Below are 21,575 nucleotides of genomic sequence, written 5' to 3' on the forward strand. Positions count from 1 at the left end.
TGCAAGGGGGATATTGATATCTAAAAAATTGTTGGCGTGGCAACATGTCAAACTGGAATACTTCTCAGGTGATTTTGAGGCAAATAACATACTTAGAATTTCACAAAACTCTGAACACACATCAGTATTTCTGATAGGAACTTAAATTGTGAATGGATTTTGGATAGCTTGAATGGTTTTGCCGTGGTGATTTTTTTAAATGACCTTACAAAGGGAATCATTATTGTATCTTTAAATTGCAGCTTCCAAACACGTCAAATAATTTTTTCATACAGATGAAAAAGTCATTCTGAGGAAATATGCATAGTTTAACGACTTTACAACACTGTATGGATAACAGAAAATTAAAAAACTGTCAGACATCTCATCTCACTCTGTCCCTCTGTTTGAGTATATGTGCTTCAGACTTCCATTGTCTGAGAGAAATAGCGCCCCTACAGGTTCAATTCCCGGACTTTTACTTTCACTTTTAAATCGGTTAAAAATACAAATAAATACTTAGATTTAATTCACACTGACAAGCTAAACCAACATATCTGATTATTACCGGTTCAGGGCTCATGGATAAATTATTTCTGGCCAGAGATACGTGAGAAATAGGAGAGATGAATCACCTCTGTGATCACGAGCGTCTGGAGGAAAGAGCTCAGAAAAAAACGAATTTATTCCTGTTTTAAAGCTTTTAAAAATAAATTATTACAGCGATATCACACAATCAACCAATTAGAACACACCAAGAGCTAAATTCAGATGTTTTTGAACTGTTTGTGTGAAAATGAAATATTTGTGGCTGCCTATCTGAAATCACCGCTCCGATCAGCGCGTACAGTGTCGAGCTCAAAACAAACGAATTTATTCTTGTTTAAGAGCTTTTTTAAATAAAATATTACCACAAATGCACACAATAAACCCATTGTAACACAACAAGAGCTAAATGCAGGTGTTTGTGACCCGTTTAAGTGTGCAAGACTATTTGAAAGCGCGACTGACAGAATAACATATATCTCTCGAGCTGCAGGATTCTGGCTTTCGTCGTACGAACGAACACATCACGGACAAGATTATTTCAAAATACATAATAGCTTGGCGACTATAAACGAAAACAGCCACGTGAACATAAACTGTTGAGAAATATATCTGAAGTGGATGTACTGGATTTTAATATTAAGTGACCGCATATACCAGCTGCTTCTGTCTTCAATTTTAATCTATATAAAAAATGAAACTCATTCATCTTGGCTGCTTTTTTAATGTGTGTACGTATTTATTTATTATTTTGCTCTAACAAGAAATAATCTATATTTAATTAAATCAATTACATTTTATTTTACATTTGATTTGTCCATTTCTGCATCTAAACGCCTAAAAACCTAAAACATGCTCTATTATACTATTGTTAGCAATTTCTTTATCGTCCAATTTATCTGGTTTACCCACTTTTATTTTCATAATAAACTTGTTTGTTAGATTATACACAGTTACAGTGGTCTATAATAAATATGGACAGGTTTTATTCAAGCTGTTTAGAATGATTGCAGTAGGCTAATTTTTTTAAATGTAAATAAAAAATAAAAAAAATTAAATAAATAAAAAACATTGGAAAACAATAACTGTTGTACATTTTTATACATTTTGTATAATTTCATAGTTTATGCATTATAGTTATAAAAACAAATAAATTTAGCCACTCACATAGAAATCTTATAGGCCTTATCGTTTTCTGACAGTTTTAGGGATTTTTAAAAATCCTAAAAAACCTTATTTGTGCTGCAAATAATAATTTCAAACTCAAAAAGTAAATATTCAGTTCATGCTTTATAAAGCCTTGTCCCATTATTGATAGTCAGTAGTAAGCAGTTTATAAATACAGCTATAAAAAGCGTGTTCTTGGTTTATAAGCACATTTATTAAAAAGGAGAGTAAAGGGTCAGTTATCGTCCTATGAAAAATAAAAAAATAAAAATAAACAAACAACAACACAGATTGATACAGAACTCAGAAATTTTATTGTGGATTTATGATAAAATCAGCCTGTAAATGATTTCATACTCCTCCAAGAAGACACAAGTAGTTCACACCAAACTTTATTAACATGAAGCTAATATACTGAAGATGTTAAATTGCGAATGGGTTTAGGATACCTTAAATGGTGTGGCCATAGCGATTTATTAAAGTAACATTAAAAAAAATACAATCGTTATTTTACTATATCTTTAAAATTTTTCATTCCAACTCTTCATAATTTTTTATATACGTAGAAGTCATCATTTGAAGGAAGCACAGTAAGTTTCATAGCTTTATCATTTTCAAGAGCCAGCATAAAATTAAAACTATCATAACTTATAAATCAAGCTTGCAATACTTAGTACCAATAATGGCCACCAGATGGAGCTATAGGATTACTTTTAAATAATTATTGTAGAAACAAGTATGATTTAAATCATTTATAGAAATCTTTCAAAGATAATAATAATATGTATTTTATGTATTTTACTGATAAAATGACCCTCACTTAATTAGAATAACAAGCTGAAGTATTGTGAACTGTATATTAAGAATAATTCTTTATAGGCTTTATGGACAGATACGTTTTGAGTGACTCTTGAAGGTTCAGCACCACATCCTCTTTTACCACTGTTTAAAGAATTTATCTTACAGAACAGGTGTGAATGAATTTTGGATAGCTAGAATGGTTTTGTCGTGGTGATTTTTTGAAATAACAGTAAAAAAGTAACCAGTAAATGTCTTTTCTTTTTTTAAAGTGCAGCTTCTAAACACTTCAAAAAAGGAAAATATGCATAGTTTTATGACTAGACAACATTATATGGATGATAGAAAATTAAAAAAACTACCATACATCTGATGTCACTTTGTCCCTCTGTCACTGTGGTTAATGTGTGTGTGTGTGTGTGTGTGTGTGTGTTTGTGTGTGTGTTAAGTGAATTAGGTGTGAAACTATCAGGGAGCATTTAGTCTCCAGCGCCAACATTTTACAGAACTGCCACTTTCCTGGAGTCTCAGAATTACAATGTGTCAGGTTCTGAGAGATCTAAGATTCCAAAAAATTATTTAATTAGAATACCATGAAGTACTGTGAAATACTATATATTAAGACTTTATATATAGGCTTAATGAACAGATTAGAGTGACTCGTGAAGGACCAGCACCACCTCCTCTTGTTCGATGGTTTGAGGAATATATCTTCCAGAATCTGGGATTAAGATTTAGGAGCTCATTTTTATTCCACCTCCTTTCCTGAAAGTCTGTCTTGCAGAATTGACTAAAAATTTATCTTCATATTAATTCCTAATTATTTTGCAATTCTTTTGTCAGTTCTTCTTGACCTGTTTTTCTCTTCCAGCTTTCCTGGACTATTGTATAGCACTTATAAATGATTAAATAAAAAATAATGGTAGTTATTAAGATTGCTATGGTTTGGAATTGGTAAAATGTGCTTGGAAAAAAATCACAATAAAACATTGTTTTAATGTTTAAGTTTGGAATATTAACTGACATGAATGAATGCTATATAAATATTGTTCATGTTAACATAATGTTTATAAATGAAATCTTATTGTAAAGTCTTACTAAAGTTATATATATATATATTGTTCTGTGAATGTGATTTTAAAGTCTAGATGATTCGGATTAACCCTTTAACTGCCATATCCTTTAAAACCTCACTGCCAGAGGGATATTGTGAATGCATGTGCCCGCTGGGCACAGTTTACTTGATGCCACCGGGGTGGCGATGGCATTGGTGGCTTGAGCCCGCCATCGCTGCTTGCAGCTATATTTATTATTATTATTCTTCTTCTCCAAAATGAATCGCATTTTTGAGGGCCTAAACATGCTCGAAAAGTCATGAAACTTTGCACACACCTCAGAACTGGCGAAAATTTACGTCTGATATGGGTTTCGGAAGTGGGTGTGGCAAAATGCCTCAACAGCGCCACCTATACACGTTCAACGGTGTGCGCCTCGAGCTATGTTTAATGTACATGTATGAAAATCGGTGTACACATGTAACTCTCCAATACCTACAAAAAAGTCTCTTGGAGCAAAATCCGAAACCCAACAGGAAGTCGGTTATTTCTAATATTATGAGCAAATTTTGTGTCATTTTTGTCATTTCCATGCGTTGTATTTTAACGAACTCCTCCTAGAGATTCATTCAGATCAACACCAAATTTGGCATGCATAATCTAAAGGCCTTTGCGATGTTAAATTGCGAAGCTTTTGAGTTTTCGTTGAAGGGCCTGTGTGTGGCGGCCTGGCGAATTTCGATGATTCGCCATGAAACAGGAAGTTGCTATAACTCAGACATACAATGACCAATCTGCCCCAAACTTCACATGTTTGATGAGACTCCTGACCTGAACAGTTTGACATGACCATATTCACTTATAGTCATAGCGCCACCTATTGGCAACAGGAAGTGTCATATTTTATGCTGCGAAGAACTACTCCTAGAAATTTTATGACATCAATGTCTTTTTGTGGTCAGTCTAATCTAAAGGCCTGTGCAATGTTAAATTGTGAAGATCTTGAGTTTTCGTTAAAGGGCGTGTCCATGGCGCCGTGACAAAGTTCGATGTCTCGCCATGGGAGTAGAAGTTGTTGTAACTCAGGCATAAAATATCAGATCTTGCCCAAACTTCACATGTTTGATAAGAGTACTGACCTGCACACATCTGGAGGCCAATATTCCATTGGGTGTGGCAAAATGGCTCGATAGCGCCACCTATACACTTTCAATGGAGTGCGCCTCGAGCTACGTGTCACGTACATGTACGAAAATCGGTACACATATGTAACACACCAATATCTAAAAAAAAGTCTCTTGGTACGAAATCCGAATCCCAACAGGAAGTTGGTTATTTTGAATTTTCCTTCCAAAATTGGTGTTGTTTTTGCCATTTTCAGGGGTTGTACTTTAACGAACTCCTCCTAGAGATTTATTCAGATCAACACCAAACTTGGTCAGTGTAATCTTAAGCCCTTTGCAATGTTAAATTGCGAAGATCTTGAGGTTTCGTTAAAGGGTGTGTCCATGGCGGCCTGACAAATTTTGATGTTTCGCCATGAAAAAGGAAGTTGCTGTTACTCAGACATACAATGTCCAATCTGCCTCAAACATCACATGTTAGATAAGAATTCTGCCCTAAACAGATCTACATGCCCATATTCAGTCATAGTCATAGCGCCACCTGCTGGCAACAGGAAGTGTCATGTTTTACACTGCAATGAAGTACTCCAATAAATTTTATGACATCAACATTTTATTTTGGTCATTCTAATCTAAAGGTCTTTGCAATGTTAAATTGTGGAGATCTTTAGATTTTGTTAAAGGGCATGTCCATGGCGCCATGACAAAATTTGATGTCTCGCCATAGGAAAAGTTGTTGTTGTAACTCAGGCATGAAATGTTCGATATTCCCCAAACATCACATGTTCGATAAGACTCCTGGCCTGAACACATCTGAAGGCCAATATTCCATTATAATGATAGCGCCACCTATTGGCAACAGGAAAATTGCCACATATAAATGACTTTGACATATTCTACTTATATTTGCGATTTGAAATGCATATTTCTCACCTTCACCTTTTTACTAAAGCCACACGATTGCGGTGAGCCGGGTGCGAGGGCCCGTTCATCGCTGCTTGCAGCTTTAATTTAAGCATGTAACTGGTTGTAGTTAGTTATATGTTGTGTATAGATGAGTATATGTGAATATAAAAACTACCGTAATCAATTATACTGCATAGTAACTTTACAGTATTTTAAAATACAGTGCAAAAACATGAACTGTAATTAATTTTACAGTATAAATATACTGTAAGTTATTATACAGTATGTTGTGAACTACTGTAGTCAGGTTTACAGTAATATTACCGTGGAATAAAATACTGAAGCTTGCTGGCTATTTGTTGCCAGTAAGTTACTGTTGATTTTACGTGAAATTTTTTACAGTGTACAAGAAGCTCTCTCGGTCAGCACAGTCGTTACACCCGGTAACACACGTCACGCTAGGTAGTCCCTATCAATATTTTAAGAAGACAAATTTGTCCCCACCAATAGAATCTGGTAGGACTAGGAGGGTTAAACTTGCTAGCCATAGGATAGACTACAAAATTAATTACCCATTTTGTATACAGGAAAGACAGCATCAAACCACAACAGATTTACAATTACATTTATTCATTTAGCAGACACTTTTATTCAAAGCGACTTACAATTGAGAAAAATAGAAGCAGTAAATCTAGGACAACAATATGCAAGTGTTATGACCTTTCCCAGTTTAATCTAATGCACTATTTTTTATTTTTGATATAATAATCAATGTTATATAGTTCAACAATGATAAAATGTTAGAATATGATCTGTATTTTATTCTCATGTTGATCTAGCTTACTGCTAGTCTCATACAGACAAACTAACACATAGATTAACATAAATTTCAACACATTAATACACAAAACCATGTCCCCTTCATATTTAAAAATGGCTCTGAAAAATAAACATGATGTGTTTAATGCATACAACGTGTGTATTTTATTCATTAGTTCATATAGGAAACTCAGACATCTTGTGAAGATGTCATAGAGCATGTTGAGGAAGAAGTAGCTGGACCTTCAGGGCTTCAGGTGAGGTCTTCATGAACTATTAATTATTAAAGCGTGATTAAAGGAAATCACGCATGTTAAAAGTTTTAAAAACCTGGTCCCCTTCATATTTAAATTGCTCTTAAATATAAACATGATGTATTGAATGCATGCTAGTAGTGAGTGTACTGGAGGGTAAATAGTGTTTATAATAGAAAAGGTTATTATTTTTATTTATTTAGATTTTTTTCCTTGTGACAGAGTATTTTTTGTTAGTGTAAATACTAATGTACCTAATAATTTATGTTAATAAAACCTTTGGCTGTCCAGCATTACACAGTCTCAGGTTTTTATTTCTATTTTTTGAGAGTGCATTTTTGAGATTATACAGTTATACTAGCTCTTTAGGGACAGTATACAGGATGGTAAATCGGGGTCAGGATACAATATAATGAGATTAAGTATTCACTTCTGTATTGTGATATTCTGGGGGGTATGGGGGGTGTCCCCACCAAAGCTGAGACCAAACCTACGCCCATGCTCACAATATCTGCTTTATATATTTGCTTTAAAGATCTATTGCTTATTCCACTCAGAAATATTCACACAATCATGCAGCACGTATCAGAAGATCTGCGCTCCGGCGCGGTAAGCGTTCACACTCACTGATGTATATCTCTTCCAACCGAGCCATGCAGGCACTGCTAAACAGAAGGCTCACACTAGTCAAACAAACCAGGCTTTGGGCATCAAACGCGCTCCGGCACGGTTAAAATTGCCTAGTGTGAGGACACCCTAATTATTCTCCCGCATCCCGCACACACTCGAGTCTCTACCCCGTCAAGTGTTGTCCTGCGCCGCACTCTGCTGCGATATGTCCCGCCATCGTGCAGGTCTCTGATAGGAAGGTGTCTGTTACAATGTTATGATCGGGGCTCTGGACTCTGAGCGTAACTTGTTTTTCTATAACGAAATATAAAATGTATTTTTTATAAAAACGTTAATCTCCTGGTAGTGGCAAATAGCTATATATATATATATATATATATTTTTTTTTTTTCATTACATTAATGTTATGAGATACACCTGCTGCTATGTAAAAGAACACTGCTGTAAGTGTTTGCAATTCAAATGTTATTGCACTTTTGTTCATATAGCAGTAGGCCTACTTTTAAATGGAAAAAGTGCACAATACACTTCTTCTAAATGCATTATTAGTTTTGTGCATAACAAAGCGATTAATCACAGACAATAATGTGATAACCACGATTACAAAAATGTAATCGTTGCCCAGCACTAGTATATATATTCACAAAAGACACAAACGTTTTTACAGCGTATGTTGAGATGTTTTTGTAAGTAAATAGTATAAATATGTGTAACTTAAAGAGGGAGAACAAGAATATAAAGCAATTACAAATATATCTTTTTTTTATTCTCTTCATCATTTTAAAATAGTAACATGTGAGACAACAACAGTAAGGGCCCAGTAAGGTCTACATTTTTAATGTCTTGGATCTTTATGTTCTGGTGGTGTTTTAGAGGTGGACATCGTCTGTCATATTCAGGCCACGTCTCCATGTCTTCATCCTCATCACATCAGAGAAGCCCTGCAGATGATCACTGAACAGGGCTGTGACTATGTGTTTTCGGTGGTTCGCAGACACCAGTTTCGCTGGGAAGAGGTGGATAAGAAAGGTACCACGAAAACATCTCAAAATGTGTTTATTTTGTAACTTGGTCACTTGATGGTTAATTTCACTTGATGTTTATGACACAATCTTTCACTTAAAAGCATATCATAAAATCAAAAGTAGGTCACTTTTATATCTTGAATCTTTATGGCTCTCAACCCTGTTGCTGTGTAATGTTTAGGAACAGCCATTACATTAACAGGAACTACGTTTGAAGGTTCACACGTCTTTCACTGATGTCTCTTCATTTTAATTAGATGATAAGAATCCGACGTCTCCAAACCTTAACGTGGCATGCAGGCCTCGACGACAAGATTGGCGTGGAGAACTCTATGAAAACGGCTCTTTCTATTTTAGTACAAGAAAGGCTTGGGAAAATGGGCTTAAACAGGTGGGGCATTGTGAAAATATGCTGACAAACCTGTACCTAGATTTTTGAGTTCTGAAACATATTTAAAGTATATTTAAATATTTAGTATATTTATATTATATATAATATATATTACTATATAATTAGTATATTTAACACATTTAAAGTAAATATAAACATATCCTAACCCTAAGGTTGTAGGTTCAAGTCTTGAGCCGGCAATACTACGACTGAGGTGCCCTTGAGGATTTAAATTTTTTGTGAAATAAAGTACAAAAATCATATGTCAGGATATGCATAAACACACTCTTGAAAATAATTTCCACTACCATTTATGGAATGGAAAGATTACATTGATGTTAAAGGAACCATCAATGGAGGAATTACCTGAACTACAATTTAAAGACTGACTTGTGTGTGAAACCTCGTCAGATATTTTGATCTGTTCTCTGTGTGTTAGTTGGAGAAGATGGCCTACTATGAAATGCTGCCTGAGTACAGCGTTGATATCGATGTGGACATCGACTGGCCTGTCGCTGAACAGAGAGTTCTGAGGTGAGCTGTTAAGACAAACTCTGTGGCCAGACAGAAAGCATCAATGAAGATAGAAATGCTGCCCTTTCCTGCAGGTTTGGCTACTTTGGCCGAGAGGAGAAAGCGGTGGTCAGGCTGTTTCTGTGTAAAGTGTCTGGCTGTTTGACGAACGGACAAATATTCACATCGGTTTCAGGCGAGGACCATGTGGCCATCAATGCTCGAGACGTGGCAGGCATACAGATGCTGCAGAGAGACAATATAGAGGTACAGTTGTGTGGGCTGCTACAGTTAATATAATATAGTTGCTATCTTTTGTGATGAGTCAAACTCCTTCTTTTCATTATTATTAAGTAGCAAAACCTGTTACCATTTACAATCAATTATATTTATTCATAAATCCTTTATTTTCTGTAACATGCAACATTTTTTATTTTGAAAACAAAGTATGAACAGTTATCAGGAATTTATCATTACATAATAAATACAAATATATAATGCATAGACACACACAATTTGTAATGTTGTAGTTATTTTCAATTCAGTACCTTATACAGTATTTTGTGAAAAGAGCATTCAGAGGACACGTGCAAAATACACAGCTTAGGGTCAAGAGGTGTTTCTTTTATAATAATATTACTTATTATCTCCTTTATTATTGTTCATAAAACAATCGACTCCATTCCATATGTGGGAATGTACAAAAGTTTCCTTCTCTTCTTGACATTTTTACATACATCCGGAGTGCTGGGATTACATTTTTGTAATTTGACTGGAGTAATGTATTGTCTGTTTAAATGGCATGCAATATTAAAGTTTTGATCTGATGTTTGTTTTTCTTGTGTGTGTTTAGGTGATCCTGATGACCAGCGTGAATGAGCTGCTGTCCAGGGCTCTGCTGGAGAAGGTTGCCCAGCTCGCCGGCTGTGGCCTTAGGTTTGGAGAGCAGCTGGATGGGCTTGAGGTGCAGTGGCTAATGAAAGAGAAGAAGCTGCGGTGGGATGAAGTGGCCTTCATGGGTGAGAATGTTATGAAAAATCCAGCTAAAGCTGGTCTAAGCTTGATATGTCTACTGTGTTTCAGGTTTCAGATTTTCATGTACTCCAAAACATCTTGTACCTTCAATCTGGTATACCACTTATGACATTAGCAGTTATTTGTGATTTTGTTCCCCCCAGGATTACGCATTAATTCAAAGTCCAAATAAATGAATAAAATAAAATTATAATAAAATAAATAAAGAATAATAAAAATACAACTTGAAAAAGAATGGTTGGTCTTTTTTTTTCAGAAGCATTGAAAATTCCAGAATGGTGGGAATTTGCTAGTAAAGTTCATAGTTAATTACAAAGAAACAACAAGTATTGAATTAAACATAAAATTGTAAAGTAGAAAGATTTTCTATAATAGTATTTTATGATCAAGATTTTTGGTGAGCAGCGTGTGTTATTGTCCCTCACAGGTTCAGAGTCTGAAGACAGAGAGATCCTGTCTCAGGTGGGACTGAACGGCGTCCCGTCTGATGCACCCGTGGCGGATCTCATCGCGGCCAAATACATGTGTCAGAGACCCGCCGGAAACGGAGCAGTTCGTGAATTTGCCGAGTACATTCTGATGCTGAAGAAAAAGAGCTTGATGCCGGTGCACCAGGAGAACATTGACAGGGCCAATTTCTAGATTCCAGTTAATGTTTTCCTATTTCTTTTCAAAATAACCCTAACAGTCAGTTTGGGTCACTGTGATCACATGACAGTGAATCTATCTTAAGTTAATAAAACACCTGTGTGTGTGTGTGTCTATGAGCAAATACTTACTGTTGTCGCTTTATCTCTTCATTTGATCTTTATATATTTACATGTTCTTTCAAATTCAGTATTCAATACTCCTTATCCTAACTGATCATTATGTAGCTATCAATGTTTAATCTTATGCTTTGTCCTCACAAGTCACTGAGTGATAAGGGAACATCCTTATTTCTTATCAAGGACAGCATTGTGCAGCAGTTCTCCATCTCAACTATCAATACTTTGTTGACCAATTACCAAGCTTGGTTTACTGGTAGTCTTCTTTACTGTAAGAATTTTGGGGTATAATATGTCACAGTTTATTTTGCTATAATCACATACATAAATGAACTATAGTGTCCTGCACCCACTAATAAAAAAATAAATAATAATATCAAAAATGATGTCAAGAGTCTGAATAATTTGTTGGTTTGACTGTGGATTAATTCTTGTTAAAACCTCAAAGTAATTCAGTCAAGAGCAGTGAGTGATTTTCTTTCTTTCATTTTCTTGGATTAACATTACTTCAGATGGTAAATTAGGCGCAGTCACTTTAAGAGACAACGCATCCATTATAATGATACTCATCCGATTTCTTTCCCCACTGTTTACTTTCACTTGAGACATAAACTAAAATTTTTCAAGGATACTTTACAAGACGGGTATTTCAACATAATTTTGTATATACAGTTGCAATCAATATGTACAGTGTTCCTGTAGCTCAACTGGTAGAGCGTTGCATTAGCAAGCAAGCTAGTGCAAGGTTGGGGGTTCGATTCCCCGGGAACACATGATAGGTAAAAATTGATAGCCTGAATGCACTGTAAGTCGCTTTGGATAAAAGTGTCTGCTAAATGCATAAACTTAATTTAATTTAATCAAAATTATTCAACCCCCTTGACTTGCAAGACATTTTATGAAATCAATTTAACAAAGGCATCAGTAAAGTATTAGAGAAAGTTTGTTAATACACTTTTGAGTGATTCTTGGAATGGAACATTGATGAATCATGATAAAATTCGAATTGCCTCTAAACATTCATGTTCAAAATTATTCAATTATTGTGCAGAATCTTTTATTCTTTAAAATCTCCAATAAACGCTGTCTGTAAGTGTTTAGAAGTTTCTGTCACCTCTCTACTACAGTTTTGGCCCATTTCACACCTGAAAAAGCTTTCAGATCACTGATAATCTTTGGTTTTCACATTGCCACTGCTTTCTTCAAATTCAAGATATTTGAAATGAGAATTAAGCCTGGAGACTGAACAGGTCACTCAAGTACATTCTATGACTGATCCCTGAACCAAGCAGAAGTAGATTTGGATGTGTACTTTGGTATGACTGTCCTGCAGGAAAGTCCATTGATCATCAGCTTCAGTTTTTGCACCAAAGGCATCACAATTCTTGTCAAAATGGCCTGACACTTTAAAGAATCCATGATGTCCTTCATACAGTCATGATTTCCATTTCCTTCTACGGTAAAGAAACCCCATAACAGGACTGATCCAAGTTTGAGGATGGATATGGTGTTCTTCTGCTTATGAGCTTTGCCCTTTTTGCAGCAGACATACCGCTGATCCATGGGTCCAAAAAGTTCCAGTTTGGTCACATCACTTCATATAACATTCCTCCAGAGCTACACACAGGTCCACACAAATGAATTTTATCAAGTTCAAGTTGTCCTTTGTTCTTCTTGATCAAGAGTGGTATTCTACAAGATGTCTCAACAAAAAGGCAATACTTGTCTAGTGTTCTTCTTACACAATGCATTGAAATGGTTTCCCTCCTTTCATCGGGTCATCTTGCAAGGCTAAACATTGCAGATTTTTCTCAGTTGTGCTGATTAAACATTTTATGATATTGTGCTTTTTCATCCACACCCTCAAATGTTTTCAGGTAAAACACACTTTAAGCTAAGGAATAAGGCTGAGAGCTGTGTCTCTAGGAACTTTCAATGTCTTGGAAATCTTCATATAGCCTTAGCCTTTCTAAAGTACTACGATATTTATTCTCTTTAGCTTTTGTGAGATCTCTGTTGACATTTTTGCTACTCAACTTCAACACATGCAAGGGCTAACTGTATGTGTAACGGCTCAAGCTAATTCTGTTTTTAATAGAGTTTCTAAAGGCTTAATTGTGTTTTGAGACTGTTTTATTCCCCTCCATGCAAATAAGTGATTTAAAAACAGCAATGTTGAATAGGGGTTGAATAATTATGACATAGCAGTATTATAAAAAACAAATCTTATAACTCAAAAGTATTACATTATATATTGACAATATCACTTTTAATATGCCAGTGAACTGTTATAGATGCAATTTTTATTTTATCCTGAATCTTCAGAAAAGCTTGTATTTGTAAAGTACTGCAGTCTCTAGGGGGTTGAGTAATTTTGATTGCAACTGTATTTGTTGGTACGAGAGCAAGAAGAGGTGAATTTGAAGTTTTTGACTATCTTTTTAAAAATGTTAATTAATTAATTTGAAAACTATAATGATAATATTATGTTTATTTTAAGAGCATAAATTAGTTATTATGCAGTTTTTGTGCAGCGCCAAAATACATGTGTCAAAATACATGTGTCAGAACTTTGAATGCACATTCATAAGCCTAAATGAGAAACAGCCACACAATTTCAAGAAGAAATAAATAGCTTTCAAATTCTAATTTACAGTTAGAGGGTTAAGGAAGGATAAAATGTTTTAAAACTTCACACTTATTGTTATGGTGTGAGAACAGGTCTCAATGGACATGTTGTTTATCAACTTCCTTCAACTTTCTATTCCTATCTTAGACATGTGGACTATTGAGAACAAATCCTATAGCACTTGATCGAATAACCGTCACAGTGAGTTATCTAATTGTTCCTTATCAAACACACCTGTTTTATCTCCTCAGGAGAGACATCTTTTGTGTGTACTGTTGATGTGCAACCAAGAACACGGTTGGCAAACAAAGAGCATATTTCTGTCCACCTTGTGATCCATTTTATGGCTTGGAAAATAAAAAAGAGAGCTTTTATGTTGTTACAGTACTCATTTAGTATACATTTTGGGACTGGCACACACTTTTTATGTATAGTTTACATTGTCCTATCTCAAAGACTTATCTTAATTACGATGTTTATTCATGCGTTCATGATCTCAAGGTTAGATTATTGTAATGCTTTATTGGGTGGTTGCTCTGCACGCTTTAGAAACAAACTCCAGCTGGTCCATTTGATAAAACCTAGAATATCAAAATCAACTGCGGGCACCAGATCCTTTTCCTATTCAGCATCCAAACTCTGGAACAATCTGCCTAGTGTTGTTCGGGAGTTGTCAGTTTAAATCTAGATTAAAGAAATCACATTTCTATAATCCAAATCCATTAAAGGATTGTTGGGCTGCATTAATTAGGCTAACTGGAACTGGGAACACTTCCCATAACACCAATGTACTCGTTACATCATAAAAAGAATGGCATCTATGCTACTATTAGTCTGTTTCATTCTTATTCTGAGGTCACCATAGCCATACGGATCCAGTCCATTTCCAGACCACAGACAACCTCTACAACCCTCAGTGTTAGCAGAAACCACGTCAACTAGATGAGCCCCAGAAACAGTTCCCCTGCGAAGACCTCATCAACTAGACAGCCATCAGAACAAGACCACTGGAAACAGACAAGTCGTCTGCATCTGTGTTGCAGTCTGAAATAAAACCATGCCATGCTGGTTTCATATGAAGCACTATATAAATAAAGGTGAATTGACTTGACTTTCCTGTACTGTATATGTAAAGCTGAACTCATGATTTTGGCTGGCCAGCAGTGTTGGTTAAGTGAAAAGTAATAGATTAAAAATTACTGATTAATACTTGAAAATTGTAATTTGATTACATTACTGATTACTGCATGTAAAATGTAATCAGATTACTAATTAGTTTACTTTCAAGTTACAAATACTTAAAAAAACGTATTGATTATGATTCAATAAAGAATTCAAAATAAAGTTTTATTATATGTTTTCAAATATCTCCATGGCTTGGCTACAGAGTATGTTTCTGATTTAATTTGTCTACATCAACCTTTGAGATCTCTTCGCTCTAAGGATCAACTGTCCCTGATGATTCCTCGATCACATTTGAAATGTAAAGGAGCTTTTTCCATGGCTGCCCCTATAGACTATGGAATGAGCTTCCCTTTTCCTTAAAAACAACTCCTACTCTAGGGTCTTTTCAGAGGATGTTAAAAACATTTATTTTCTTTGGCTTTCAATAATGTCTTGTAATTTGTATGTATAAGTATTGTATTTACTTTTTTTTTTTTTTTTTCTCTCTTTCATGTACAGCACTTTGGTGCCCATTGTGGTTTTTGAAAGTGCTCTAGAAATAAAGTGAGTTGAGCTTAGTTGAGTAAAAAAAAAAAAAATGATACAGTCTATGTATATTACACTAATGTGCTATTCCCAGCTCTGCTGGCCAGACACTTATAGCACAGAATCAATAATAATATCAGCTGCAGTGGTCAAATGCCTAATTGGGGTTGCAAGTACAAAATCTAGCAATACATTTAATACATTAAATAAATGTTCACTCCAAAATTTCTAGTAAATTTAATAAATAGTTACAAAGAAACAGCAAGTAGGACATTGAATAAACATGCATTTTAAGTAGAAAGACAGAAATAGTATTTTCTTGTGAAACATACTCCAATAAGGATTTGAAAAATATTTTTTACAATATACCGTGTTACCAGCAGTGACACCCGGTCCATTTTGAGAGTGTGAATGCTTTCGCTTTAAGTGGCTATAAAGTACAGCTAGCTTGCTATTGCTAGCATCTCTGAAATCAGCTACCCTACCTCAAAGCTACATATAATCTATATATGACTCCAGGTTCTCTAATAGGAACAGTGCAGTGGTTAGCTCACATCAAACTAGCATGCATCTTTTCATTTAGAACATGTCCTTCAAGTTGGATGTTGACTACTACAGATATGACATTGCGTTATGATAATCCCTATGGTCCAGATCATCCAGTATAGGGAGGCCAGTCATTATTTTTACAATTAGCTATTTAGGATTATCTTTTTGTAGCCTGTGTTTTCTATTAAAATATGTTTGATGTAAAGGTAACTGTGTAAATATAAAATATGAAAATATGTTGTGAAAATGTTGATGGGAGAAAATTGATGCATGTGCAGAATTGAGAAATATTTTTTAAAAATGGTTAAACAAATAATTTCTTCTTGAAATTGTGTGACTGTTTCTCATTTAGGGTCATGACTGTGTATGCAAAGTTTTCACACATGGATGCATTTTAGAAAAGTCTGTACAAAAATGGTTACAACTTTTGTGAATTGCATGCATGCATTGGTTTTCATTCTTCACTGGTTTCATGCAATTTGCAAAAACTATGAAAATTATGAATTTTGAGACTCAAACTTTACTTGAAAAAAAAAAGACTTGTCTTCTGCTGTTCCTTCATCTAGTTGTTTTTCTCAGTTAAACTGTCCCTTTTTTTTATACAATAGGAGTTCCTTTCTCTGAAAAGCTACAACAAAGGTTTTCTGCATTTTTTTTTTTTATTTGCAAATTAAATTACATGAAAATGAATGGCTTGTACCTGGATTTCAACACAACAGGAGAGTTAAAGCAAATTTGCCTTTTACTGTGGATCAGTCTTTCAAAGTCAACATTACAAGTCGACAGGTGGCTTCATCTGAATTTATGGGCTCAACTCACTCCCATATTTACAATACAAATTTTTGTAACTAGCTAATTTGGTTTGGTCACACCTTCTGTCACTGGTCACTGCTTGAATGAGGTATATCGTGTCGAGAGAGCTCAACATTAAGAAAACTACTTCATCAATTTGACAACAAACACACTGCAAATACTAACAACAAAACCAAAGAAAGAAACACGATGCAAATAATATTCTTTTTTTGTTTGCGTAGTAAGCATTTGCAGCACCTGCTGTAAAACTGATGAAGATGTTTTCTGGATTTGCTGGTGCTTTTTCTATTTGCTTTTTCTATTTTGCATGCAGCGCTTTGAGCGCTCTCAACCGTCATAGGATTTACTCAAAAATAAAGTAAAAGAGAGCATGGATTTCATGTCACGCAAGCAGAAATGGCAGTGTGCTGATACCACTTTGCTTATCTGTATGAAAATAAAAGATTACGAATAGAAGCGGAGAGGAGAGAGAAACCTACACTGAAAACAACTGGTGTAGAATCAGTTTTTCAAAAGGTTAAATTCCAAAAAAAAAGACAAGTAACATTAAATTAAACCTACATTTAAAAAAAAAAAGTAAAAATCACTTCAGTAATCATTGTCTTATTTAGAACTTAGAAAAATAATTTTCATATTAATTTTTTATATTTTTAATAAAGGCTTCCATAAATACCTTCTGGTAAATTTAGATTTAATGTCCAAAATTTCCAATCCAACCATATGATGTGCAGTTACAAATCATTTAGAATAATATCAATAAAACTGTATGTTTATTTCATAAAGTGAACATTTAAAATTTAAAATTAAATTTCATTTAAAGTCATCTGTGGGTACAATGCTATATAAATTGGCAGGTGTGGAACTGATACATACTAATTTGCTACTTTATATTTTACAGCCTTGTGTGCTCAAAGTTCAACAACAGCGTGATCGTGTGTGACTCTATGTGTGGACAGGGGTTGGTGTTGGTTAGGGAGGAGCACTTGTATCTCTTTAAATTATAGCGTGCCCTCCTTTGTGGCCCCTTTTGCTTGATGCCAGCGCACTAGTGATCACATCTCCAGGCTCTCAATCATAAATCAGTTAAGCATAAAATGGCTGCTGAGTTTGAACTTTGTCCTGGAAGAAAAATTGGAGGCTCCAACCCTTGTTTTATCATCGCTGAGATTGGACAGAACCATCAAGGGGACATAGAAATCGCCAAAAAAATGATCAGAATGGCAAAGGTAAAGTAATGCTTTATCAGATGTGCAGTCTGATAGCGGGTTAATAACAGTTCTTCGCAAGTTTCAAAATAAAGGGAAGGGTAAAAAGGGAAACTAAAGTTAGGAAATAGTAAGGATTTTTTTTTTCTTAATTTTTTGTTTATGCTCTGTTATCTAAATATTTATATTCCCTAAACAGATCAATGACTTGAGCTGTAAAAGTCACACAAGTCACACATCAAATTTAAAACTTTTCAATTTTAGATGGGAGACTCCACTTCTTATACACTAAAAGAGAAAGGTACCAAAAGTGGGTTTTTGCAGTGATGCCATAAAAGAGCCATTTTTGCTTCCCCAAAGAACCGTTCATTGAACAGTTCTTAAAAGAACCATTTTATTAAAATGGTTTTAATAACAAATCTAAAGAACCTCTTGTTTCACTTTAAAGTACTTTTTGTTGGATTGAAAGGTTCCATGTATGTTAAAGTTTCTTCGTGTAACCCTCAATGCCAGTGAAGAACCTTTATTTTTAAGGTTATAGTCAATTAGGTGAATATGCGTTCTCTTTTTCAGTGCCAGGATTTTTAAACTGTCTAATATGCTTCGGTTTCGACTTGCTTCCCTATATTCTCAATGACTGAAAAGTAGTTTTGACCAATAGCGTGCAGGCATTGTATATCATTTACAGATTTACAGAGAACTGTCAAAGCAATGCAAAGTAAGAGTAAAAACATGTAAGCTATACAGACCCTAACTATACAGAGCATGTCGATAGGAAACAAAGCCAAAATTTGGACATTCAAGGCATTTTAGAAATCCCGTTCAGGACACATCTGGGAAAAAATGAGGATGTCTGATCACCATAATCACCAAATCCACCTCTACTTCTCATTTTGTCTCCACGCAGGACTGTGGAGCTGATTGTGCCAAGTTTCAAAAGAGTGAGATCGAACACAGATTCACCAAACACGCTCTGGAGCGTCCCTACACGTCCCCTCACGCCTGGGGGCCAACCTACGGGGCTCACAAGCATCATCTGGAGTTCAGTCACCAGCAGTACAGAGAACTGCAGCAGTACGCCAATGACATTGGCATCTTCTTTACAGCATCAGGGATGGATGAGGTGAACAAATGCAGAACATTTCAAATTTAAAGCGAGAGAATATATGCATGTGGTTATTTGCAAATGTCCCTCCAAAACCAAGTAGACTCAAATGCATCTCTTAACTTTTCCTCTCCCTATCTCTGTCAGATGGCAATTGAATTTCTTCATGAAATCAATGTGCCGTTTTTCAAAGTTGCCTCAGCAGACACCAACAACATCCCTTACCTGGAGAAAACGGCCAAAAAAGGTAAAACTCGCTGAAGCTGACAGCCTTTTGTAATGAAAAATCAGTAGAGATTTTCAGAAGTTGATGTTCCTCAGATGAGTTAAATGTCACAAGAAGCTATCCAAACTGTGCGAATATAAGAAAAGTTCAAGCAGAACAGAGAACTGAATAACAGTAGCTTCCCATGTGCATTTGAAGTCAGTTATTCTGGAGAAGGCTACCAGCAAAATCTCTTAGTGCTGATTGGCCAGAGAGCTGAGAGAATGAAACCTACAAATCCTGACGTGGACTTTCTGGATTTTCATTCTTGCAGTTAGTTTCTGCAGATGCCTGCATATAAAAAGTCTGCAGATAATTTATTTTTAATGTTAACCAAACTGATATTTTTTGGCTTGTTTTTTGTAGGTCGTCCCATGGTGATATCTAGTGGAATGCAGTCGATGGAGACCATGCACTGTGTTTACCAAACCGTTAAGAAACACAATCCCAATTTTACTTTCCTGCAGTGCACCAGCGCTTATCCACTGCCGATAGAGCACGTCAACCTCAGTCTGATCCCTGTAAGACAGAAAAAAAAATTATATGCAAATTGAATTTTTTAAATGTTTTAATATTTGGTTTAATTTAGTAAAATCAGATATTGACTAAATTTAAAGAATATTTTTTATCAATAACCAGGAGAACCAAGCACAAGATCAGTTTCTTCCCCCAGGCAACCTACCTCATGAACAGTTAAATGTTCCCCACTTATATCCTTATATTTAGATGTTACCACCTCTATACTATTACATTCCCTGCATCTCACTCTATATCATCTATAGCACAAACGTTCATACAATTTATTTATTTTGCCATTTATTTTGCAATATTTGTCTTGATCTTGAGTACTGACCCACTGATCGAGTCCTTATATAGCAAGAATTCTATCTAATTAATGAGTAGTTTGGAATCTTTCTATTTCACATTTCCTATTGCAGAAATTCCATAAGGAGTTTCCGGACATTCCCATTGGATACTCTGGACATGAGACGGGCATCCATGTGTCTGTGGCTGCTGTGGCACTCGGGGCGAAGGTCCTGGAGCGTCATGTGACCCTGGATAAGACCTGGAAAGGCAGTGACCACGCAGCATCACTGGAGCCGGCTGAGCTGGCGGAGCTGGTGAGAGCCATCAGGACGGTTGAGATGGCAATGGGCTCGCCAATCAAACAGATGCTGCCCTGTGAGGCTTCCTGTCACAGCAAGGTCAGACACAACCCTCATTGTGACAGATTTAGCAGCAGGAGGCGTTTGAAGTGATCAGATGTGTTTATATAACAGTGTGTGTACTTTCTTGCAGTTGGGTAAGTCGGTAGTGGCCCGGAAACCATTGCTGAAGGGCGAGATATTAACTCTCGACATGCTGACAGTAAAAGTGGCCGAACCGCAGGGTGTGAGACCAGAGAACATCTTCAAACTGGTTGGCAAGAAAATCACAGAGAACCTGGAAAAAGATGCCACCATCACTGATGCCATGATAGATGGCTGATGATTGTACACTCCATTGTACACTCCCAAGGGGTCTTAAAATATTAAATATTAGTAACAGTATATATATATATATATATGGCAGAATTTAAATCACTATTCAATATTTAGGGAGGGATTGATTTTTATTATATTCTTATTATTTGGCATCACAAATATGTAAAGTTGTTGTCTTGTATTGATTTTACATAGACTGTCTGTTATGTGTTTGCTACTTCTTGAAACTTCACTCTCACTTTTCTTTTTTTACTTTCACTTTCCAAATTTATGGTCATTGTAATTGTGAAGAATGAAGACTTTATAAAATAAAATCTCTCTCAGTTGATTTCAACTTAACTTTGACTCTGTGAATGCAGAGAACTCCTTCATGAAACATATATCATTATCTAATGTGTATGTAAACGTGGGTTAATGGTATAGGTGCAATGGAAAACATATTCAAGCCACTAATATATGACTGTGTTTTTGTTTTACGTACAATAATTGTATGTGTGACATCATAATGAATACTCTAATTGAGAGATCTACTGCAGACTATATCGCTATTATACAGAAATAGGCGTCATTAAGTGTATTTTGGAAATTGGAGAAACTTAACTTTTTTCAATTGATCGACTGCAGTGTACAGTGTACAATAATTCACTTCGCACTTAAAACACTCAAGGGCGTAACTTTGGGTGTACCATTGGGGGGGGGGTCAAGAACTAAACTTGCGGCATATTTATTAATTAATTAATTTAGTTAATAATTTTCTTGTGTAAAAGGTAACATTCTAATTTTGCATTCCTGTATTAGAAATACAT

The 21,575-nt window shown here is 35.4% G+C and overlaps 2 protein-coding genes across 2 annotated transcripts; both read left to right on the plus strand.

The window, feature by feature from the left end:
• Positions 1-8,132: 8,132 nt before the first annotated feature.
• LOC113085421 (N-acylneuraminate cytidylyltransferase B-like) lies at positions 8,133-11,027 on the plus strand (the record flags this gene model as incomplete). The annotated part of the gene is made up of 6 exons (XM_026255123.1): positions 8,133-8,307; positions 8,561-8,694; positions 9,134-9,228; positions 9,303-9,474; positions 10,061-10,226; positions 10,670-11,027. Coding segments are annotated over 6 exons (957 nt in total), but the record flags the coding sequence as incomplete, so codon positions are not given.
• A 6,752-nt stretch (positions 11,028-17,779) lies between these two features.
• Positions 17,780-20,788, plus strand: LOC113085422 (sialic acid synthase-like). Its single transcript, XM_026255124.1, has 6 exons — positions 17,780-17,936; positions 18,823-19,038; positions 19,168-19,267; positions 19,652-19,806; positions 20,224-20,490; positions 20,585-20,788. Exons 1-6 carry the CDS (start codon positions 17,805-17,807, stop codon positions 20,771-20,773), a joined length of 1,059 nt encoding a protein of 352 aa, XP_026110909.1. The 5' UTR covers positions 17,780-17,804; the 3' UTR covers positions 20,774-20,788.
• The last annotated feature ends 787 nt before the right edge of the window (positions 20,789-21,575 follow it).

Source organism: Carassius auratus, unplaced genomic scaffold, assembly GCF_003368295.1.
Source record: "Carassius auratus strain Wakin unplaced genomic scaffold, ASM336829v1 scaf_tig00041487, whole genome shotgun sequence".
NCBI classification, from domain to species: domain Eukaryota; kingdom Metazoa; phylum Chordata; class Actinopteri; order Cypriniformes; family Cyprinidae; genus Carassius; species Carassius auratus.